This window comes from Plectropomus leopardus, chromosome 15 (assembly GCF_008729295.1).
Source record: "Plectropomus leopardus isolate mb chromosome 15, YSFRI_Pleo_2.0, whole genome shotgun sequence".
NCBI classification, from domain to species: Eukaryota; Metazoa; Chordata; class Actinopteri; order Perciformes; family Serranidae; genus Plectropomus; species Plectropomus leopardus.
In genome coordinates, this window is record NC_056477.1 from 11643934 (window position 1) to 11665063 (window position 21130).

The 21130-nt window shown below is 43.8% G+C and overlaps 1 protein-coding gene across 8 annotated transcripts in view; it reads right to left on the reverse strand.

The window, feature by feature from the left end:
• Window positions 1–21130, reverse strand: part of LOC121954543 (transcription factor COE3) — a 68330-nt gene that overhangs the window by 25530 nt on the left and 21670 nt on the right. For 4 of the 8 annotated variants that reach the window (XM_042502114.1, XM_042502110.1, XM_042502113.1 and 1 more), the window contains exons 7-8: window positions 3623–3704; window positions 1190–1307 (exon numbers count right to left, since the gene is read on the reverse strand). In XM_042502114.1, the coding sequence (XP_042358048.1) occupies window positions 1190–1307; window positions 3623–3704 (200 nt within the window). Of the gene's footprint in view, window positions 1–1165; window positions 1308–3622; window positions 3705–21130 lie in introns of all 8 variants that reach the window. The other 4 variants (XM_042502112.1, XM_042502107.1, XM_042502111.1 and 1 more) reach the window with 1 other exon arrangement.

Sequence of the window (21130 nt, forward strand, 5' to 3'; positions counted from 1 at the left end):
AGGGGGAACATGGAGGCGAGGGCTCAACCTCTTTAATTGCTCCCCTCATTAAGAAACTGGTTGCTAGGCGATCCACACCTATCGTGTCATAAACGTGAAACACACAAACAGAACGTCAGCGAACATAATGACTTTGGTGCTCCGGGCAGGACTTTAATTATTTGATTTTGTTCTCCAGTAGAGGAGTCATTAATAAAGACAAAAACAAATAGATTAGCTTTTTCCCCCACTAGGACTGGAGAGCACTGAGATATATTAATTGTCTAGTCTTTTTTTTTTTCATTAGTCGTTGTTGTATTAAACATTACATTTGCTTTTGGTGATAGAACCATTAATGCCCATTAATGTGTAGAGAAGCTTGTTTTAGTCAGTGGTGTACATAAACTGTTTGCCCAGCCATAATTGGCTCCTGAAATCTGAAGATAAGCAATTTGCACAACTGGTCACAAAGTCAGTTTTTTTTTTCTTGCAATCTTTCAGCTGCGTGTGCTCCCATCTGCGAGTGGAGGCCACGCGGGTCACAAGGTTATGTTTAGTGCATTTTACTTTTTGGATTTCCCAGGGTTTGGTGGTCCTTCTTTTCTCTCTTTTGGCTGAGCAGGCAATCAGTCTATCATATGGAATCAGTTGGAAGAAAAACAGTAAGTTCTGTTTTTCTCATAGGCCACCCCCCTCCTCCACACACACACACACACACCATCAACCCACCCTTCCCTCCCCACCTCCCTCCTTTCTCTCTCTCCTTCCTCCCCCTGTTTCAGCTCACTCACAGCTAAATCTGCAGAACCCAATGACAGGAAATTGACCTCACAGCCAAATTCTTAAGCAATTTGATCATGTTTCACATAGGCTTTTAGGACAAATGTACGTGCATTAGGAGAATGGGGGCCGTGTAACATTTTAAAAACGCGAATCAGCCTGAGTAATATCGTCATGATCAGTGATATCGACACAATAAATGCACACTGTTTCCAGTCAGCACAACAACAGGTATGATGGAGGCAAAAAGCAACTTTAAAAAAAGTAAAAAAGTGATGGAGGAGCAAAAGATTCTAAGGAACTAGAAGCAACTAGGTGTGATTTATTGTTTCTAATGGGTGGATTTGTGAAAGAAACTAAGAGAAAAAGGAGCGTAGCAAATTATAAGATGTAAAAATGTGCCTACCATTCTCCAGATAAGGAGGCGTACCTTCTGAAGGGTCGAGTCTGCGAGCCCTTCGCCCGTGCTTGGAATTGTTGTGTACAAACATGTTGTCAGAGACAGCCAAGACATGGCCGTCCACATTGACGGTCGTCGATACGACAACCTGCAACAGGATTGAAGGTGAAACGTGTAATTTAATACATTGTAAGATACAAATACAGACATTAACAAGCAAAGGGAGAGCGCGCACATCCAAAAAACTTTTACAGGTGCTGGATGGAAAAATAGCAAACTAAGGCAAGAATCAAACAGAAATTCCACACACTGTAGTAAAAGCTCCCAGTAACATTTCAATCTAATAAGACACATTCACACATTCATCTCAGTTGTCTCTTTATATTATAATATTAAGATCTCTGTTAGATCGAAAAGGTATACAATTAAAAATCACTGGGAGCTTTTACTTCATTGTGCGGATCTTCTGTTTGATTCTTGCTCAAATTCACGCACAAAAATATAGTTTTGCAGATACTCTGATGCTCTTTTGTGTCCAGGTACATGTCTGGGTGCTATTGATTGCTGTCAAACCTCTCGAAGTGGTTATTCTCTTTGGACATATCGCATTACAGTTACCCTGCTTCTCAGCCATTTTGTTTTTGCTTTTTAGTGTCTTGCATTTGTGTACAGCTAATTGACTTTTCAATCACTAAAATTCCATTTCCGTTTACTGTCATCGCAGCTGAAGCTCAGAATTATTGATCAGCTCGTCCATCTATTTGAGGATGGAAGGCCTCCCTTTTGAAATATTACTGGAGTCATTAGCAGCCGAACCGTACGCCATCCCATCACTCAGCAAACATTTTACTAGGATCGGATTCCAAGCCGCACTCCATATTTCATAATGCTTATTTTTGTTGTTGTTTTTAGGCTACCACATCTCCAAACAGTGAGCCCGCATGTGAATGGCCAAAGTGTTTCTGAGCCGGAAAAAGAGAGCCCCTCTCAGGTTTGCTTCGCCGGTAAGTGACCTCGGTGTAGCAGTGGAATTTAGGGGGGTGCTTTTTTTTTTTTTTTTTTTTTAAAATTCCCCAGATGCTCCACCATAGGTGTTTCTCTGGAAGGGGGGGGAAAAGGGGAAGTGAAAGAGCTCCATTCTTGTGAGCAGGTTCAGAGCTGGGCCAAGCTGAGGATGATGGATTGGGCCCTCTCTGGCCTCCAGCTGGTTTTTGGGGGTAATAAGTGGAGTGGAAGGCATGCAGAATACACAACTTTGGCCAGAGAAACACCTATGGTGGAGCATCTGGGAAATCTATTTGGGACAAAATGTCATACTAACTGTTGGACTGAAGACAAGGGCTGATCATCAGCAGACAAAAGAATGTTTTAGACTACATGTTTTAGTTTCTCAAAAAAAGAAATGCTTAGTTCTTGCATTCCTTTTGACACACAGGAGTGAGCGGTGCAAGCCCTTGGTGGCTGTCATGCATCAGTCCACATTCACCCTGAGGGAAGATTTGAGGAGGCAGGGGAGGTCTGATGGTGGTGACATCAGGAGGGGACACCCTGTCTTGTCTGTTTCATGTCTGGGCTTCCTCCTGGAGGATGCTCGCTATCACAGAACAATGCTGTCAGTGACGAACGCCCTCCTGTAGTTTTTCGTGATCCTGATAGGACAAATCACACTAAACTCTCTCACCTTGACCTAGCGGGGCTGCTTGTGGTGAAAGTGTCTGGGCTGGACGGATGGATGCTTGGATAAATGGATCAGAAGGGGGCTCAATAATTTCAAGGCTCAGCTACTTGACACATTAGAAGCGAGAGGGTTAAAGAAGCAGTAAAAGTGCTCAGCGGTCATGTCCTTTTAGTGTAAATCGGAGCATTTTGTCAGCCCGCGATAATGATGGTTTTCAGATGGCTTAAGATGGTTTTCATTGGCTATACTCTGAGCTGCATATGAGTTTAAGTGTATGCATATGTGGGTAAAAATGAGAGAGAAAGCAAATATATGCACTCCTAGCTTGTATGGGCACGCATCCATATGTGTGTGTCTGCGTGCTTGTGCATATGTGTGTATAAGAAGGTATGCGTTTCCGCTGCCAGACAGATCCTGAGTTAACACTGTTGTTACATGTGGTCGGATCGTCCTCCCCTCTGTGCTCAGGCTCAGAAAGCTGTCAGGAACACAATTGATGGCACTCTTAAATCCTATATCCTTATTTGTGTCAGATGGTATTCCCTAATAAATATTCTGTCCAGAGCGCACAGGACACAAAATCCCTCACTCTCTCTTTTCTGCGGGTTTTTGCCTCCTTCAGTGCCAATAATAGAATTGTATTCATATGTGCGTCAATGTGACTTAGTGCGGTGTGGCTGTGCATTTTGTGCACCTGTGTGTCTGCGGGAAAGAGAGGCAGACGGTGAGAGACGGACAGAAATAGAAGGAGGGTATGTGCGAATTCTGTGTGAGATTTCAGTCACCTGGAATCTGCGCATGTCTCTTGGGTTCCCTGCATTCTTCAGACAGTTCTGATTGCACTTGAGGAAGAACTTTAGGAAGAATCTGCAAAAAAAGCACACAATAAATGCAAAAACTTAATTAGGATAAAAGTTTTGGAGTGTTGAAATCATACACACATCTGATCCAGTCATCAGAAACAATCAGTTTGCAGCTTTTATCCTTCAAAATCGAGAGCGTCATTCTCTTTGTCATCCCCTCACCTGAGTTCACGGGTCTTTTCCCAACACCCATCTGCCACTAACATACAGGAAGTCACTTGATATTCCATCCACCTCTTTAATCCCAGGACACCCCCTGTGCAATTAAAGTACTCCTGTTCAATAGGGAAGCAAATGAGGCCCACCTGTGACCAGGTCTTGTTTGAAGAGCATCAGGGATAAAGGACCTAACAAGGTGGGAGCGCGCCACAAAACTTATAGTCCTGTCAGGCAATTAGGCGGACACTCCTGGGACCACCGTATGCCACACACACACACTGACACACAACGCATACACACACACCCATGCACTTGTGGGTGGGTGAGGCAATTATGCCACAAATTACAACCTGGCTAATCGTCTCTGAACAAATGTCACGTCTGAGTGAGATCTGGGCTTGGTTAGTTTGTAAGCCGCCTTCCTCTCCCCTCTCTCAGGTCTCGCCTCAATGTATTGATAAAGCCTCGTGTTGAGAGCCGCGTATCAGATGTGGCCTCACAGATGTAAAACAGTTAAAAAGAGGGAGATTAACAGCGGGGGCCAATGAGAAAAATCGTCTCAGATGTTGCTTATTGTGTAAAATCTCACACAGACACACAGAATAAACAATGAAATTGACTTGTTTTTGTAAATTCTCCCCAAAGAATCATGACGGATTGTGCCTTTGCTTTCTCCGATTCATTAAAAATACCGTGCCGAGATATTTATTTTTCATCACATTGCACTAGCGTTACGATATGCAATACTGTGGTTTCCATTGTAATACCACCTTGGCTCACAGAATCACAGCGGCTCATTGGATTACCATAGATTGCACCATAGATTGCATGGCCATTTCATTCTGCTAAATACAGTGGCTTGTGTGGCCTGCGAGGACGCTTTCACAACACTTAAGACTTCTCGTTCACCCAGTGGGATCTTGGCCAGCCCATAAATCAGAGTCTGAAATGACCCTTCTAACCCTGGCCACATTAACACATGCACTGGTCATTTAGAAGCGTTCTTCGATAGACTCCTATACCTTGTGCTTCAGCGAGGGCCCAGGAGGGAGAGGAGAGGTGAGAAAATATTTTCACTCCACATCCAAGGAGCTTTGGCTTGGACATCAATAAAAGGCGTTTTAACCCATGCCAGAATGCTGATTGCCTGTCGGTGTGTGGTGAGGCCATAAAAAACCTGACTTGTCATTAGTGCATTTCGCTTGATTGTGTTCACTGTGTTTTCGGGTTGCATCTGTTGGCTGATCATCAAAATGACCATTATGTACTCTAATTCCCTGACCCTGTTTTTATTTCCCCAAAGAGTCATAATGTAGAGCAGCAGACATCTGCGGAAAGCAGACCTGAAATACGACTTTTATTTGTCTGTCGCCTCTCATACAGATTGGGTAAGGCCAGCGTGTGTGTTTGTGTGCACGTCTGCACGCGCGTGTGTGTGTGTGTGTGTGTGTGTGTGTGTGTGTGTGTGTGTGTGTGTGTGCATCACCCGTTGGTAGATAATTTATGTCAGAGCAAGAGATAGAATACATTTCCTAGGCAATGCATTGACTTCATAAAAGAAACACATTACTTTCAGAGTTAGTCTTGTCTCTTTTCTTGGATACTTTAATGCTTTTACATACTGTTTCCTCTACAGCCAAACCAAAAGTTAAGAAACAATAAACACGAGAAATTGAGTGCCCACGCTATCATAAAGTGGCTCCTTTATGTTTACTGTTATGAAGGCAATTAAGCACAATTTCTCTGCTAAAAAGATAAGCTTAATTTTCATAGTCCGCAGCAGTGGCAGTGCTATAGCATCCATTACATTTGAGTTGGTTAAGATTCTCCATGAGCACAGTGCAAATTGGTCCTTGGTGAGAAGGAGAGCAATTAAGACAAGGCCCCTCTCTCTCTCTTTTACTTCTTAAATATCTACAGAAGTTTGTGCTGGTGTTTTGGCACGCACAGAGACAAAAGGAGGTTGTTTAATTGTTTTTTAATGGGATATCAAGTCGTCGCTGCCATTAGATGTTGGCAATGGAGGGCAAAGGGGGATAGAGAGAAAGAATGAACTGCAATTAGGTTTGATTAAAGCTATCCTTCTCAATAATCAGCTGTTCTGACAGGACAGGGGGACCCTGGTGGCCGCTGAGATGGAGGAAGGTGTTGAGTGATATTAAGGCCAATGAAGGGGATATTAACATGGCTAATTAAAGCTCTTCCAAAGCCGGGAGAGGAGGCTCTCAGTGGACCGCACTGGATGAAATAATCGGCCAAGGCAGCTATCAGTTGGAGGAGAGAGAGAGAAAGGGAGTGCGGGAAGGGGTGGGGTGTAGTCCATCTGAGGAAAGGGGGGGAGTAGAGAGGGAGGGATAGTGGGAGGCGTAAAGGAAAACTATGAAGTGTGAAGAAAGACAAAGAGGAAGACATCGACAGGCATATAGAGAAAGACTTCCAGGGCAGCCACGGAAGCTCATTTTGACATCAGCCTTCTCTGTCTGCATGCCCGAAGTCTGCCAGTATAACTAAGACCTGACATCAGCTTTTATCTCCGACAGCCAGTCATACCGGTCCACAAATCAACGTTAAAACAATCCCGCTCATGCCTTGGTCTAAGGCAATTAATACGATTCTCCTGTAGTACCTCCATGCTCGCCCGCTGCCGAAGCTACTAATCATGCCATAATGATTTCTCTCCCTCTGGTCAAAGGGGAAATAGATTGTCTCTTTAGTAATGCAGCAGGCTCGGTGCCTTCCACTCCCTGGCTTCACAGACCCGGTAATTGAGGAGAAAAAGGCCGACTTTGGCACTTTGACTGATTTGAGGGCTGCTAGACCCCTCTTATCTTTACTCTGATCATTTTAGGCTGACACTCAAAGGAAGACCCATCGCCCTAATTCTAGCTCACCCTCTCCCATCATCAAACAGAGGGGGAAGAGAAAAAAAAAGAAGAAGAGAGAGAGGGAAAAAAACAAACAGGCGAGGTGAGGAAGGCCTTCTCTCATTTAAATGGCCAACTTAATTGCAGGGTTGATGTCACTCATGCATAAATGTCCATCCCTTTGATTTGAGTGACGAGGGCAAATAAGGATAATGTTGTATTATTAAGCAGCTCTCCCCGTCAATTTCATTCATTTTTTTATCCGTTCTTTTTCACATTTTTATCATTTTTAATGACTTGTGAAAAATTTATTTGAAATTCCTTCCTCTCACTGCTTTCTTAAATTACATACATGAGAATAGATTTTTTTTTCTTCAATAGTACACCTTGTTCTTATTGTACAAAGGGGCTTCTACGTATTTTTTAGGCCGTTACACAATACACTGACAGATGGCCACAGTATCTGTAAGAGTCAGACTACAATCTGCTGACACCAGATCTCTACGCTGAGATAGTAGTACGCGGGTCAATACCGTATCGGATTTCCAAAACGCCAGGGTCTTAATGTCAAACCTCCTGCCTTCCCTACCTACTGCTCCAGTTATTAGGCACTCCACTGAACTGCATTCAGATCCCTGTTGTGACAAGGCAGAGCAGGTAAAACGAGAAATAGAGACACTTATAGATCTTAATCTTCCCCAGCACTTATTTATGCAACTGAGTGGTCTTGGATATATATGCCAGTTAAGTCCCTGGGAGGCCGAGCCATGAGCCGCGTGGCCATTTCTGTCGTATTCTGGTTCGCCGCTGTCTTCTCTCGTCAAGCAGAGCTGTTTTTCTCGCCTTAGCTGAAGTAAACCACAGCACATTAACAATATTTGCTCTACCCCTGTACAAGCGCCGAGGGACCGGACCCACAGATCCTATCACTTCTTTATCAGGGAACAAGTGCCTCACTATCCAACCTTATTGGGTTTGGGAGATTAACCCCTTCCACTCCTCTGAGAGCAGCAAGGCAGATGTCACTGTGATTATTATTGTTCAACATCAAATATCCCAACTACATGTCTCTGAGAATTTATTGGGTATTTCCAAGGCCCTTTTTGTTGTTTTTTTTTTATTTCTTTATTTTTCCAGCTGCTATTGTCAGTTCATTTTGTTGTTTCATATTTCATATTTTTTTGTTGGTTGTTGTGTGTGTGTGTGTGTGTGTGTTGTGAGGGTGTCACAAATAATTTATGTGCTTCCTCTGCACCCTAAGATGTAGCTATGTCCCTCCATTCATCCCTCTTTACCCTCTCCCTCCACCACCCCCCCTTTCTCTCTAATGGGCAGAGTGGCATTGACATTATTTCACTTGAGGATCCCTCACTCTGTCAATCCCTCTTCATTTACTCCATGGCTACAGGACTCATTATGGTATCTCTTCCTCCTTCTCTCTCTCTCTCGTACTCTCACTCATTTTCCTCACCTCCTGTCTCGCTCACTCTCCAGCTCTCTCTCTCTCTCCGGACACTGTTAGTTTCTTACTTAAGAGAATCGCTCGTCTTCACAAATGGTTTCACGTCAAACCCACTCCTAGCAAGCCCCCACTGATTCCCTTCAGGCTTTGGCACAGGTTTACTGTAACAGATTAGACGAACACTCGGAGCTCCTGCTAACTATCCATCACTTGCTAACAGTGGACTTAGGCTGTGTGCTTTATGCAGCTTTTAGCTCCAGCCCCGCCACATACTGCATGTTTAGCCCCAAGCTTTCTCTCTGCCTCTCCCATCCCCTCACATCAAGATACTGCTGAGGCTGTGTGTACTGTTGCACGCTGTTCTTTGTTTTACTCTGAATATGCCTTTTTCTCTACCAGGACTTTGAACACAATATAATAAGACACAAAACATAAATAATTCTGCGTTGTTTTGTCTTGCGCGGGCCTTGTTGTAAAAACGAATCAAACACTGGTTGCCGCCATAGAGCCAACATCATCTACATCCAAAGTTGAATTTATAAATATAATTGGATCATCACCGGCACCGTAAAAACCGTGTGATAATGATTGCCGATAATGACAACGATGTGAGGTTGCTGACATTACAAAAATAATCACGTACGCCGACAATGCAGGAGTATTTACAAGGCTCACCAGCTGGACGGCAGAGAGGTATCTCCGGGTTATTTTTGCGCAGGAGGAGAAATATGGTGCTTTGATTACTGGTCAGCGTTGGAGCTCGGGGCCTTGAGGAAATACCAGTCAGCACCTCCCTGCGCTAGTGAGATGGAAGATAAGCATATGTTGGAAGTAGCTGGCTTGGGTGAATAGTAGTATTTAGGGTGTTGGACGTGGGGTTCTGGAAGGCCCCAGAGCCGGGCTACAATGAGAGCCATACAGCGCCGTCTCTCTCCTGTGGCACCTTGGAGTGATCAGACCCAGGCGAGACGCTGAGGAACGCAGCTGGACAGGGAAGGCCAGCAGGGGGGCTTTGACCATTTACCGACAGCCCCGCTGGATCCAGCAGGCCAGTGGGGGCTCATTTGCATGTGTGTGTGTGTGTGTGTGTGCGTGTTATATATAGGTCGGTGAGTCAGTGGTTTTTTGCTGTCTGTCCATGCATGCTCAAATGTATGCGAGTGTATTTCTACATCATATTATTACTAATGTATAATACATACATCTAAAGTGGCTGTCAGGACTGGTCAGTCATCATAAAACATGAGGCAGCCACTCTGACATCGCCGCCACATTAACGCGTTCTCAGAAGGAGAAAGAAAAAAAAAAACACCCACTGTGGACTGTCATGTAGGCAGGGGGGATAGAGACAGAAAGACAGAGAGCAGGTCGGTGCTTAAAGCTAACAGGCAACCTTTCTGTGCACCTAGGACAAAGGCAGGGGGAAAAAGAAAATGTCGAATTAAGAGAGGCCAGGCAGAGAGACGTGGCTGCCATATTTGTGTGAAAGCCCAGTGCTGTTGGCAGCAGAGATGGCTGCTTTCTGATTCATCTGGGGCCGTATGGCAAAGCTTTGTCAGTCTGTGCGAGGTATAAATAATTCAGGGTGAGAGATGGCAATTACAGGGCCCTGCACAACCAAAAATGAATATTTTATAAGGACTAAAACTGCCCTGGAATGAATCACACACATGGAGTCACACACACATACACACACGCGCGCACACAAGCATAAGTGAATGTGTGCACACACGTAAGCACACATGCACCCAAACACACACACACACACACAAACACACACAAAGGTAGCACATCTGAACCCTTAGCGTTGCTGTTGTATTGTTGACAATATAACTATTTTATTATATAAACCCCTGCATTGTGAGTTAATAATTTTTAATATGCTTGCGTGTGTGATTTCTCACAATATTTGGTTAACGGTGAAGGAGCGTGTTGGGTTTGTTGTTCTGTTGTGAAAAAAAAAAAAACATATATATATATATATATATATATATATATATATATATATATATATATATATAATATATATATATACACTCACTAATATACCTGTTTTTTTGGTGAAGTAGCCAATTTAAAATGCATTAGCAGATAATAAAAATAAAAGCAAATGTTGCCAATATATAGAAAAAGATCTATACAAAAAGCAGTCTCCAGAGACTGTGAGCCTTTACTTTTGACCCTGTAAATATGGTCTTTGTGTGTGAGCAAGAGGGAAAGAGAGGGGGGGGCAAAATGCTAATGGGAAAAGATTAAACCCAAAAGCCGCCTGGAGCATTTACCTCTAAAGGGTTTTGTCTGTCAGGTTTCCTGCAAAACTCTGTCTTTATAATTCTGAGACAAAAAATAACATTGTTCCCGAGTCCTGAGGAGCGCAGTGGCTCGGTTGAATGGCCATTGTGTGGGTCTAGCTAATGATACCTTAGCTTTTGTGAGAGGGAGGCCAGGTAGGTCTGTGACATCAGCGCCACACAAGTGCTTCTCTGTCCGGATGTTTAGGGAAGGATTTCGTCCATGGTGGGAAAAGGGTATAGAGAATAAACAGGTCCTGTTTTTGTACCTGCATTATGAACCCCCACTGCCCAAGAAAGGCATCCTGAGAAAAAAATGCATTTAAAACAACTCTTTTATTTTAATTCATAATGTGAATATAATATACGTAAATCCATTTCTGGAAGGAATTGCTTCAGCAGAGAATGATGTAATTCCAGGGGAGTTTTTTTTTTTCTTTTTTTTTCCCTTCCTCTTTTTATTTCAGCGGGAGTGTGGGCGTTTTATTTGTCAGTCCAAAGGGAAGATGGCAACCCTCTGAGGGAGGAGAGACCCCAAGCATGAAGACACAGATCGCATGTGTTGAGAAAAGTGACAGCGAGGCAAATGCTAAGAGAAAGCTGCTTCCTTACCGAACCGCACACTGTTAGCGATATAGCTAGCTGTTGTGAAGGCAGCTGACAAACCCATAGCGTGGCATGTCTCGCCCCGTTTGTGAGTTTTCAAAGAATGTGATTTGCAAATAACATGAGTCTCTGGGCATAGACTGGGCATGTAAGTACGGTGAATAAAGCCCCCCTGCTCTGCTGAGGGAAACCCTTACTTGTCAGCTCAGTTCTTTGTCAGGAACCTGACAGATAAATAGACAGTGTTTTGCCGCTCACTCCTCCTGCCTTATGTACACAGAGGCATGTGTCTGCTTCCACATACAGGTTGACTTGCTTTAGGGGAGGAATTTGTTAAAAGATACCCCACCGCTTCTCGGGGCAATGACTGAAAATATTGTGGGCCACTTCAGACAGCCTCAAACAACAAACAATGGGGGTTGATGTGTAACCAGATAAAACACAGATCGAATAGCTGGGCCTGAGCACCACTACAGGGCTTATTTTTCATGCAAATTACTACTAATGAGCTTCCTGAAATCTGACTAATTATATCAAAGTGATTTCTTTAATTAGTTTGTAATAATTCCTCACATAAACATCATAGTAAACAGATTAAGCTATATAAAAATATCAATTTGTCACACTTTATATGAGATGCTGTGCAGTTGACACTAATCTTACTTCTCCAAAATGCCAGAGCAAACATTTATTAAAGAATTAAATATGTACTTAGAGTGTTTGGTAACATTAAGGAAGCATATCTTTTGCATATTTGTCACGGTTTCTCCACAATGGTGTCTGTAACATAAAAGGGAGAAGCCTCTGACAGAATATAAGAAGGGAGTGTAATGAACATATGGAACTGGCGAGAGTTAATAATTCAATATTAGGATATAAAATTCTATAATTAAAAGTCATAAAACATCAGTAAAACAGAGCTAATGTTATTGTAATCAGAGATTACAGTACTGAGTGACTGGAAGTACTGCATGTCAAATCCAAATGCCTATTTGAAAAATAACAGACGACTTTGAAAAAAAAAAGATAAGAAATTGCATTTATCTACCACTTTGCACCTCTCGTTAATCCAACAACATTCCTCAAACCCCTGAAGAGTAAAAATATCTAATATACTACCAGTCACAGGAGAACTCATACGACTACCGATCTTTCTGATACCCTCAATCTGCACTGAGATGGATTAAACATTCAATTTGTTACTCGCCAGACCACCACCTAGGTTCACCACTTACCATACAAATGGAAAACACGCTAGTAATCTATTAGCCTGCCTGGTCTGACACTGTATTATGTTGTATTTGTATTATATTTACTTCAGGGAAATTACGATTCAAGTCATATTTATCTTCATGTGGAAATGTGTGTCTAAATGGAAATCACCTATAGTGCGAGGGTGGATGCAGAGCAATACTAATGTGATCCATGAACCGTGCGATTTAGTCACCCTCTATGGATGCACTATGGGCTGATTCTACATATCAAACATGCTCTCCCCCTGTTAAAGCCCATACCCAGAGCCCCTGATGCTGTTTGATAATTATTACGCTTACATTACAACACAAGACCTTGCCTGTGGAGCTGGAAGAGCCGCCCCCTTCCCCTGTAAACACACGCACAAAGACATACGCACACGCACAAAAACATACGCACACGCACACTCAAGCATGCACGCACACCCTTTGTCATATACAGTAGTAAACAGCTTTCCAGTAAGCTGTTTGCACTTCACTGCCCGCTCTAGGAAATAAAAACAAAGAGCAAATTGGGGGTTTTGCGTCTCAGTGAATAAATAAGGTTGTTTTACTCACAGAATCCATTACCTTTTAAAACATGTGCCTAATGCGTTCAGCCTTTTCATTTTACAAACAAAGCCTAAATTAGGAATTAAATACATTCGTATTTAGATAACGGCATTAGCTTTATGACATCAATGTGAAAAAGTTGGACGCCATCCATATCATTCCCATGCTTCCATTGTTACGTTAAATTGCAATATTAATCCTGGCTCAAACCGAGGTACTGTAGCTTTTATGCAGTACACTTGAATTATGCTATTGAAGTAATTGATAGTGATTCAGTCATTGAAGGTACTAATCCCATGATTCAGTTCATCTCTCTCAGTGCCATTTACCTCCAGATGTTTAGAGTTTGGGGTAATCAATAAAGAGGGAATAAAGATTGGCATTCACAATACTCCCCTTGACAAGCTCCAGCCGAATGTTTGTCAAGCAAATTAAACACACTTAGACTTTTCACCTGCTCCTACAACGACACCACATATGGCCGTGAAGTTAAAAATAAGAAACTCTGCATACATTACCATGCATAATGCACAACTCCCTCCATTTAATATGCAAATTTTGTAAAATATTACTGAATACCTTCTGTTCGGAATGAATAAATTTGAATTGCAATTAGAATAATCTTGTATAATTAATGAAAACTGTCAATTTTGGTTCCGAAGTAATTTGATTAGCATGTTGATAGGACACTTATCAAGTTCAGTAAACTGTTAGATTAAGAAGATGAAAAAAAAGATTCTAAGGATATTTTTCTCAACGGCTCTGACATTTTCCCTTGGCATTGTAAACAAAGACAGTAGCTGGCAAACTTCCTGAATCGAGGGGCGAGAGAGGGAGGGTGGAGAAACAGAAAAAGAGAAATAGAGACGAGGACAGAGATAGAGAGCCTCTTGAGATAATCTGTGAATCTCAGTCCGCAGATGAAAAGGAGTCTATCGTCAAGGCTCCTGAGTGAGCTACTCATCTCTGCCCTCTGCTCTCCAGCTAAGCCCAAGTTTATGGGATTTATCTCGTGAACCATTTGTAGTTCTCACATCACATGATGAGTTAAAAACAGCACACAGCTTTTCTAAATGTTCCGAGGCTATAAATGTAGAGTTCTCAGCTAAAACCCACAGACAACTGATCCCAGCCTGCAATTCATCTGAGAGTAGCTATCTATTAGCGATCAACAAATTGATGTACGCCATTGTTGTATTGTATAAAACAGAACCATCTGTACTGTCTACAGATGAACAGAGCTAGTGACCTCCTTTTCCCCTCTCTTTCTCTGCTCATTAGCTATCCTGAACCTCTTTCTCTCCTGCTTTCAGTTTTCAAACCCCCAAATGAGACCTAAATCGCTTGCAATACAGGTTAGCTCGAGGAAGGGGGGGGCAAACATCTGTCGCGCTAGGTACCCACACGCAGCTCGGGGTATCTCCTGCGAGGAACTTTGGGGATGTTTAATTCATAAACGCTGTCATCCATGTAAACCTCCTGATTTCATAATGACTAACTCTTGGTGGTTTAATTAATTTAATAATGCCTTTCAGAAGCCATAAATGAAAGGGTCTCTGAAGTGGTGCATTAATTAGCCGGCGCCGATGCTAGCCCTGTCAGACTGGTGGCTGTCAAAAGCAGGGCAAAGCGGAGGATGGGCACAGCTGACATCCTGAGGTCAGAGGCCATGCCAATCACGCTCCTCACCACACTTAATGAGTCATAATTTGTATCTAGTATACACATGTATCAGGGTCAACCTGTGGTCATGTCCATAATTCTCTCCCCTTGCTACACTACATGAAAATAACCAGCGCGGCGACATTCTTGGTAATAAGCGATGGCATGGCCACATTATGTTGCAGCTTGTATTTACACGGCAGCCACCTCAGATCTTTGCCTTTACCTTTTTATGAGGTTAAAACCATCTTTAATTACAATGTAACTCGCTCGCAAGGTTATAACGCAGAATAAATCAAACTTCATTAAAAGTCTCGGCAACTCAACGCATGAGCACACAAAATCATCACAGAGCCAGCCAGATTATATTCCAAACTAACTCCATGCATCTCATAAGGAGGTTGTTTTCCTTTTTCATATTTCATAAATATGAACCAGGGAGGTTTGTGTCTGTGCCTGTCCATTTATTACCATAAAAATCAGCTGACTGAAGTATCTCACTATCTGTGGAGGCAATTAACTGTTTTGAGAGAATGCGTAATACGGGACTTTGTAATGGTATCATTTGGAGTCAAGGCACAGATGCGCCGTGCGGAGCCATACTGTAATTAGAGAGAAACGCTGTACAGGTTTTCCACTAATTAGCAAATTATGCTGAAAATAGCATCAAGCTAATTAACAGTTATTATGGCATTTTTGAAAGTATGACTTTAATTAGCAAAGTCCTGACGCAGGCAATTTCAAACTCGTCTCCAAGAAGATGAGGAAGAAAAGGAAAAAAAAAAACATGGGGCATGATCAAGAAGATACCCAGATTATTATGATGCCGTCAAAAACTAAAGGAAGGGGAGAAAAAAAGCAGGAGGGGAAAAAGAGAGTGAGTGAGAGAGGGAGGGAGGGAAGAGAGGAGGAGGCGGAGGAGGAGGACCGGGGGGGTAAAGCTTTTGTGTGTTGTGTCTGAATCTCCATCCAAATGAGGGGACATGTGTGCTGTGCCACGTTGCCAAGAGGAGCCCTGAGCCGTGTGCCCAGTGTCAGGTGGCAGCGGCTCACCCCTCAGCTACCAGGCGAAGACGAGAGTGAGCTCAGCTGGTGCCCACAGCCACTCACTTATTCTACTCCGCTGCACATTAAAGGAGCCCTCGAGTGGAGCCAAGCAACGCCAGCCAGCCAACCTGACAACAACACTCCACCTCCTCCTCATTTCCAACAGTTCCTCTTAGCACTTCCAGAGAACCCACCTTGGACCTAATGACACTCAGCGAAGAATTCTGCCTCCTCTTAAGAAAGAAAACATCGTGGAATAATTTCTGCTCGGAGAATTCGTTAACATCACAATTGTTGATACAATGGACGAGTGTTTGGGTCTCGTAGAAAATACGTTTTGAAAGGCACCTGTGCAGAACCTTTTGAAGGGAGGAAGTGTCACCAGTGGAAGTGGGGGAAAAGAGAAAAAGAGGAGTGGAAGAGATGGAGGAAGAGAGGAGAGAAGGAGAGGGGTGGACTGAAGGGTCTTTGAAGGCCCAGTGTGTGAGAGAGAACAGAAGTGTGCCTAGCCCCAGGCAGCCTACGGCTCAGGCCCATTAGCTAGACTGACCTTGCCCGCGCCTTTGTCTTTGTGCTCTCCTCCCGCTGCTTCCCCTTCTCAAGCATTCCCTTTTTGTTGTCTCCGAGCGAGATTGGGAAGGGGGCCATATCTTTCAGCTTTCTAAACCTCCCCACCCCCCATCTACCACTCCTCTGCCCCCCCCCCCCCCCCCCCCCCCCCACACACACACACACACACACACACACACTCCCCACGCCTTGCCCGGAGCTTCTGCCCCAGAGGGCTCGGTACAGTGACACCCCTAGCCGGTGGCCACCTCTGCCCCAGCGAGAACTTGGCTGGAGCGGTCAGTGCCCCCAAGACCCCAAGAGAAAATGCAACATATCAGGGGGCCCCAAATCATGGTGCTGCAGGCCTCACATACGTGCACCCACTCTGGGCAGCCTGCCTCTTTATTGCCTGCCTCTCATTTGAGAGGATGGAGCCCGGCTGCCAAGTTTTGACACCGCCACATATGGCCTCCTCCATCAATCGGACTAATCAAGCATCAAGGGGAGGCAGGACCAGCTTAATTGCCAGCCAGATATAGCTGCTCTCACTTGACGTGCAACCTGAAATAGAAACAGGTCTGAGGAGACATGACAGAAGACAAATGAATACGGCCATTGTTCCAATAATTATATCAAAATACGCTTAAATGTACAGCCGACAGAAAGAGCGGCTAATGCAACAGATCCTGTTATTTCAACAACAGTATTGCAAATATTGCCTTAATATAGCATCATCTACTCATTAAAATGTGTTCACATTTGTAATGTTTGGTACCTCAGGTTAGAGAAGTGTACAGTAAGTTGTGAGGGTTTTTTTTCCCATGCAGGCTGCAGTGCTCTGCTCCTCCAGAGTCCTTGAGGCGTTCTGCCTGCCTCTCTCAACTTCCTGTTTCCCTACACCCCCCACTGGGGTAGCAGCCACGGAATAACTTAGCACATGGAATGAGGAGGAGAGATCAACAGCAGCGATCCATTCATCTTGAGTTTCTCCTGTCACTCTCCCTTTCCGTTTGTAAACACTGAGGGTCTGTGGTCAGAATGGCCTTTTGTCCACTGTGTTTTTCCGCGTCCCTCTCTTATTCACTTCAAAGGTAACAAGTGACAGATGTCTGTCTTCTCTGCGGTCTTAAACACTGAGGCTCCGCGATAGCATCTGGGCTGAATGTCAAACTGTGAATCTTCCCTAAGAATGTACTGTGGTTATGCCAAGCTCATTGTTATTAATGTCAGGGACACTGCCTACAGAAGTATTTAAGATACTCCCTGTAGTTCACAGCAGGGCGCACTTGAGGGGGGGCACGTATGTAAAAATGATGGACAACAATTATTAGAAAAAATATTACAAGAGAGAAATTCTAACAAAGGACAAAGTGAATGGATGAATGGCTCAATTAGATCTATATCAGGATTTCCTGTGGGCGTGCAACTTCCCAAAGACTCTGCATGAATCAATTTAGCCACGGGAGATGATGAAAACAACAAGCAAAAGAAATATATAATATGTTAAAGCAGAAGTTCAGCCGGATTAAAGAGTTCCTCAGAGTTGTGGGAACTAAAAAAAAAAAGTGGCAAAGGTGGTGCTGTTTTGAGCTTGTAATCACAGCACGGTGCTGTGTTTATTTAACTTTCTCATCTCCGTCGCTGCCTGCTTTTGGTATTTACATGTTTAATTGAGAAGTGTGCTGCCGGTTTCTTCTGCCCATCTGCCGAGTCCCTTCCTCTTATCAGGCTCATTCCTCAAACTGACAGCTCTCCCTTTCTGCATATCTCTCTTTCGCTCCCGTGCCACCACACTACTAACTCCTCTCTCTCCCTTCTCCCTGCCCCTCTTCAATCTGTCACAGCCGGATATGAGTAATGACAATGCATTTTCCCACAAATCAAACCAATAAGTAGAAACATGCACAGGCAGCCTCGCAAGAAAATTCTGTATCCAGAGTATCGCGTCATGAAACTCTCTGTTGTGTGGTCCAGGTTTTTTTTTTTTTACCCCACGTCTAAATCACCGCCTGTCAGACGCAACATGTGTGTCATTGTATCCCCATCAGCGTGTTTCATTGTACACACTACCACCTCTGAAGAGCTGCCTCTTATCAGTCGAGTGTCAGAAAGCCCCCAGCACCACCACCTCCTCCCTGCTGCCTTTCTAAATGCTTTTCTATTAAGAGCAGTGTTGTGTCCCTCTGATAGCGGCAGCTTCTCCACTTCATCATTCATAATCCCAATGGGCATCAATGGACTCTATAGCCTCGCTATCCACACCAAAGGCTTTGTCAGTCAGCGCAAATGAAAACAACCTAAATGAGAGTGAGAATCTGAGGAATTCACTAAAAGGGAAAAAGGAAATGGCCCAATAGGCCAGAGCACTCCAGTCATGAATAGTCCACTCCACAGCAAGACATTGGCGATACCTCACATGTTTGGAGAGGGCTCTCAGTCTGCTTTAATTCTTTCGGGATGGCATAAAACATATGGAGGGCATTTAACAAGTGTAAAATGACACCACTTATGTGCTTTGTCTTTTAAAATGCTGTTCTATTTTAGCTAGCTGCATTGTATGACAGAGAAAAAACAATAAATTCCCTGAGGTGGACAAGTCTTCTGCAAATCAAGGAATGAGAGCCATATGAGAAAACAAGGAGAAAGAAAAATATTCAGCACTCTACATTACAGCGACGGCGTAGGCTAACTTTCACCAGCTCAAAAAGTCTAAAATGATGTTCCCGCCCTTCCCAGCATGCAGAAGTCCCGCTGGGGGCCTCAATGTGATCAGCAGCATCCCCACCACGTCTCCTCATTATTGAGTAAATAGGTTTGGGCATGTCCTCAGTAAACAAAGCCAAGACTGACAGTTAAGGGAGTGAGGGGAGTGGGAGGCAGCCTCGTTCCCAATTAGAGTCGCCTCAGGCAAAACTTTAAAGAGGAGATCAATCCTACAGATCGCTAAACTGATCCTGTCACAGGCTGGGGATATTTAAACCGTGGTGGAGAGCGGAGCGGTGCAGGGCAGTTCTCAGTACAGTTTGACTGTGTGTGCTAATGACTTGGGGGTAGGCTCTCTCACCAGGACACACACCCCACAGCGAAGCGGCCGTGATTGACGGGTGAAATCGGACCTCAGCTGCAGTTCTCGGCACAGTAGGGGCCAGATGGGGAAATAGTGATTTGCGTTTTTTAGTATGCAGCTCCTGCACTTACGGATATTCCCTAATTGTCTCCCTTACTTACCTGTGAGGCTGTTTCCCATCACAGATGCAGAGTACATTTCAAATTAACCCAGGATGTTTTGATTTTTTTCCCCTCCCTTGCCCTACACCTTTGAAGCAGACTTATTAAAATGTGCCAGTGGGTCTCATCCCTGTCTATCTACTTGAGGTGAAAAGTTAGTTCTCGCTAATGTTGGAGCAAAAATAAAGGGACTAACATGAGGTGAATGAAACTGGAGTGGTGGGGATGACACCTGGGTTTAATCGCACTGTCAATTCGTGACATCCTGCTAAAGCAGCAGATACTGTATCTTTGACTACAAGTGAGTAGCTGGCACACTCCAACTCCCAGGCACACATGGGTAATGTGTAATGAGCTACCAAGCTCTCTGCAACTGCAGAGGAACTGAACATTTAAATGAGCGAATGATGCATTATGTATATCACTGAGGTTCCTGTGCAGGAATTAATCATGATCATAAAAGCCAAAGACAAAACAACATACTCAGGCCATTGCTAAATTGTTGTGATCTAATGCAAAACAAATTCATTTTTCATGCCATTAAAGATAAAGAAAATCTTAAAAGGTTTGGTTTTGCTTGTCTGCGTCTCTTATTGAGAGTCATTCACTTTCAACTTTATTTGCGGATTATTGCAAATCCCCGGTACAAATCATATCATGAAATCATGTAGCTGGGACATTGGATGTGTTCTGCTAATGCTCAAGGAAGATCCCCTGAGGGAGCCATTGAGTGGGGGAGCAGGGAAAGAAAGGGAGAGGAAGGAGGAGAGGCAGATAGAGGGAGAGAAAGCAAGGGAGAGGTGGAGAGCAAGTTACAGGATGAGGGAAGGGAGGGAAGGGCGGGAAAGAAAGACAGAGAGGAGGGGAGGGCAGCAGCAGTCAAGCTGCACTTTATCCTGACAGATCTCCTTTACACACTAATTTCCTTGTTAAAGAAGAGAAAATGGCACTCAATCCGGAGAAATCCTTTTCTCCTGGAGCAAGCCTGTCAGCTGAGGGATGAGTGGATACAAGCAGAGCTTTCCTCCTCGGGCTAGCTCCCCCTGGCACACAGCAGCTAGGCTACCGCTCACAGCAGAGCTCTCTATCTATAGCCATAATTAATACACCATCGGAATATAATGAACCATACCATGATACATGAATTTCAGTGGGTGCTGTCGACAGCAGTCATTTAACCGCGTGCTGGAAATCAAACGTGAAGTGAATTGATTTTTTCATCATGTCATCTCCATCACAAATGGCAAACAAATCGTGTACAAACATTTCATGCTCAGTTGCTGTTTATAAACATTCCCCATGACAAAATACTAAGCCCCCACCACCACCACCTCCATCTCCACCACCGCCACCCCTTCATTCACAGTTAGCAGCAATAAAAATCCAACAAGGGCACATCTTTCACCGCAACATATTTATCGCTGAATTTGTAATTCACCAAAGTGTATTAGCTCGGATTTGGAAAAGGGAGAAAAGAAAAGCCTCTTTTATTTTAAGTCAGGGGTGTTAGCTGTTCAGTCTGGATGTTCTCATCTCCCAAGATTACTATTCGCGGGGTGTGTGTCAAGACTACTTTTCAGAAATCTCGGTAACAATTCAGATGCGATCGATAAGGAGTGACAGTTTATTCTAAGGCTTAGCACAGGCCAAGAAAAGAACGACTGAAGCATCAAGTTTAGAGGAATGAATTTGTTTTGTATTTGATTTTTCCATTAAATTTATCACCACTTTAACTCTGCCTTTCCCCCCTCTTC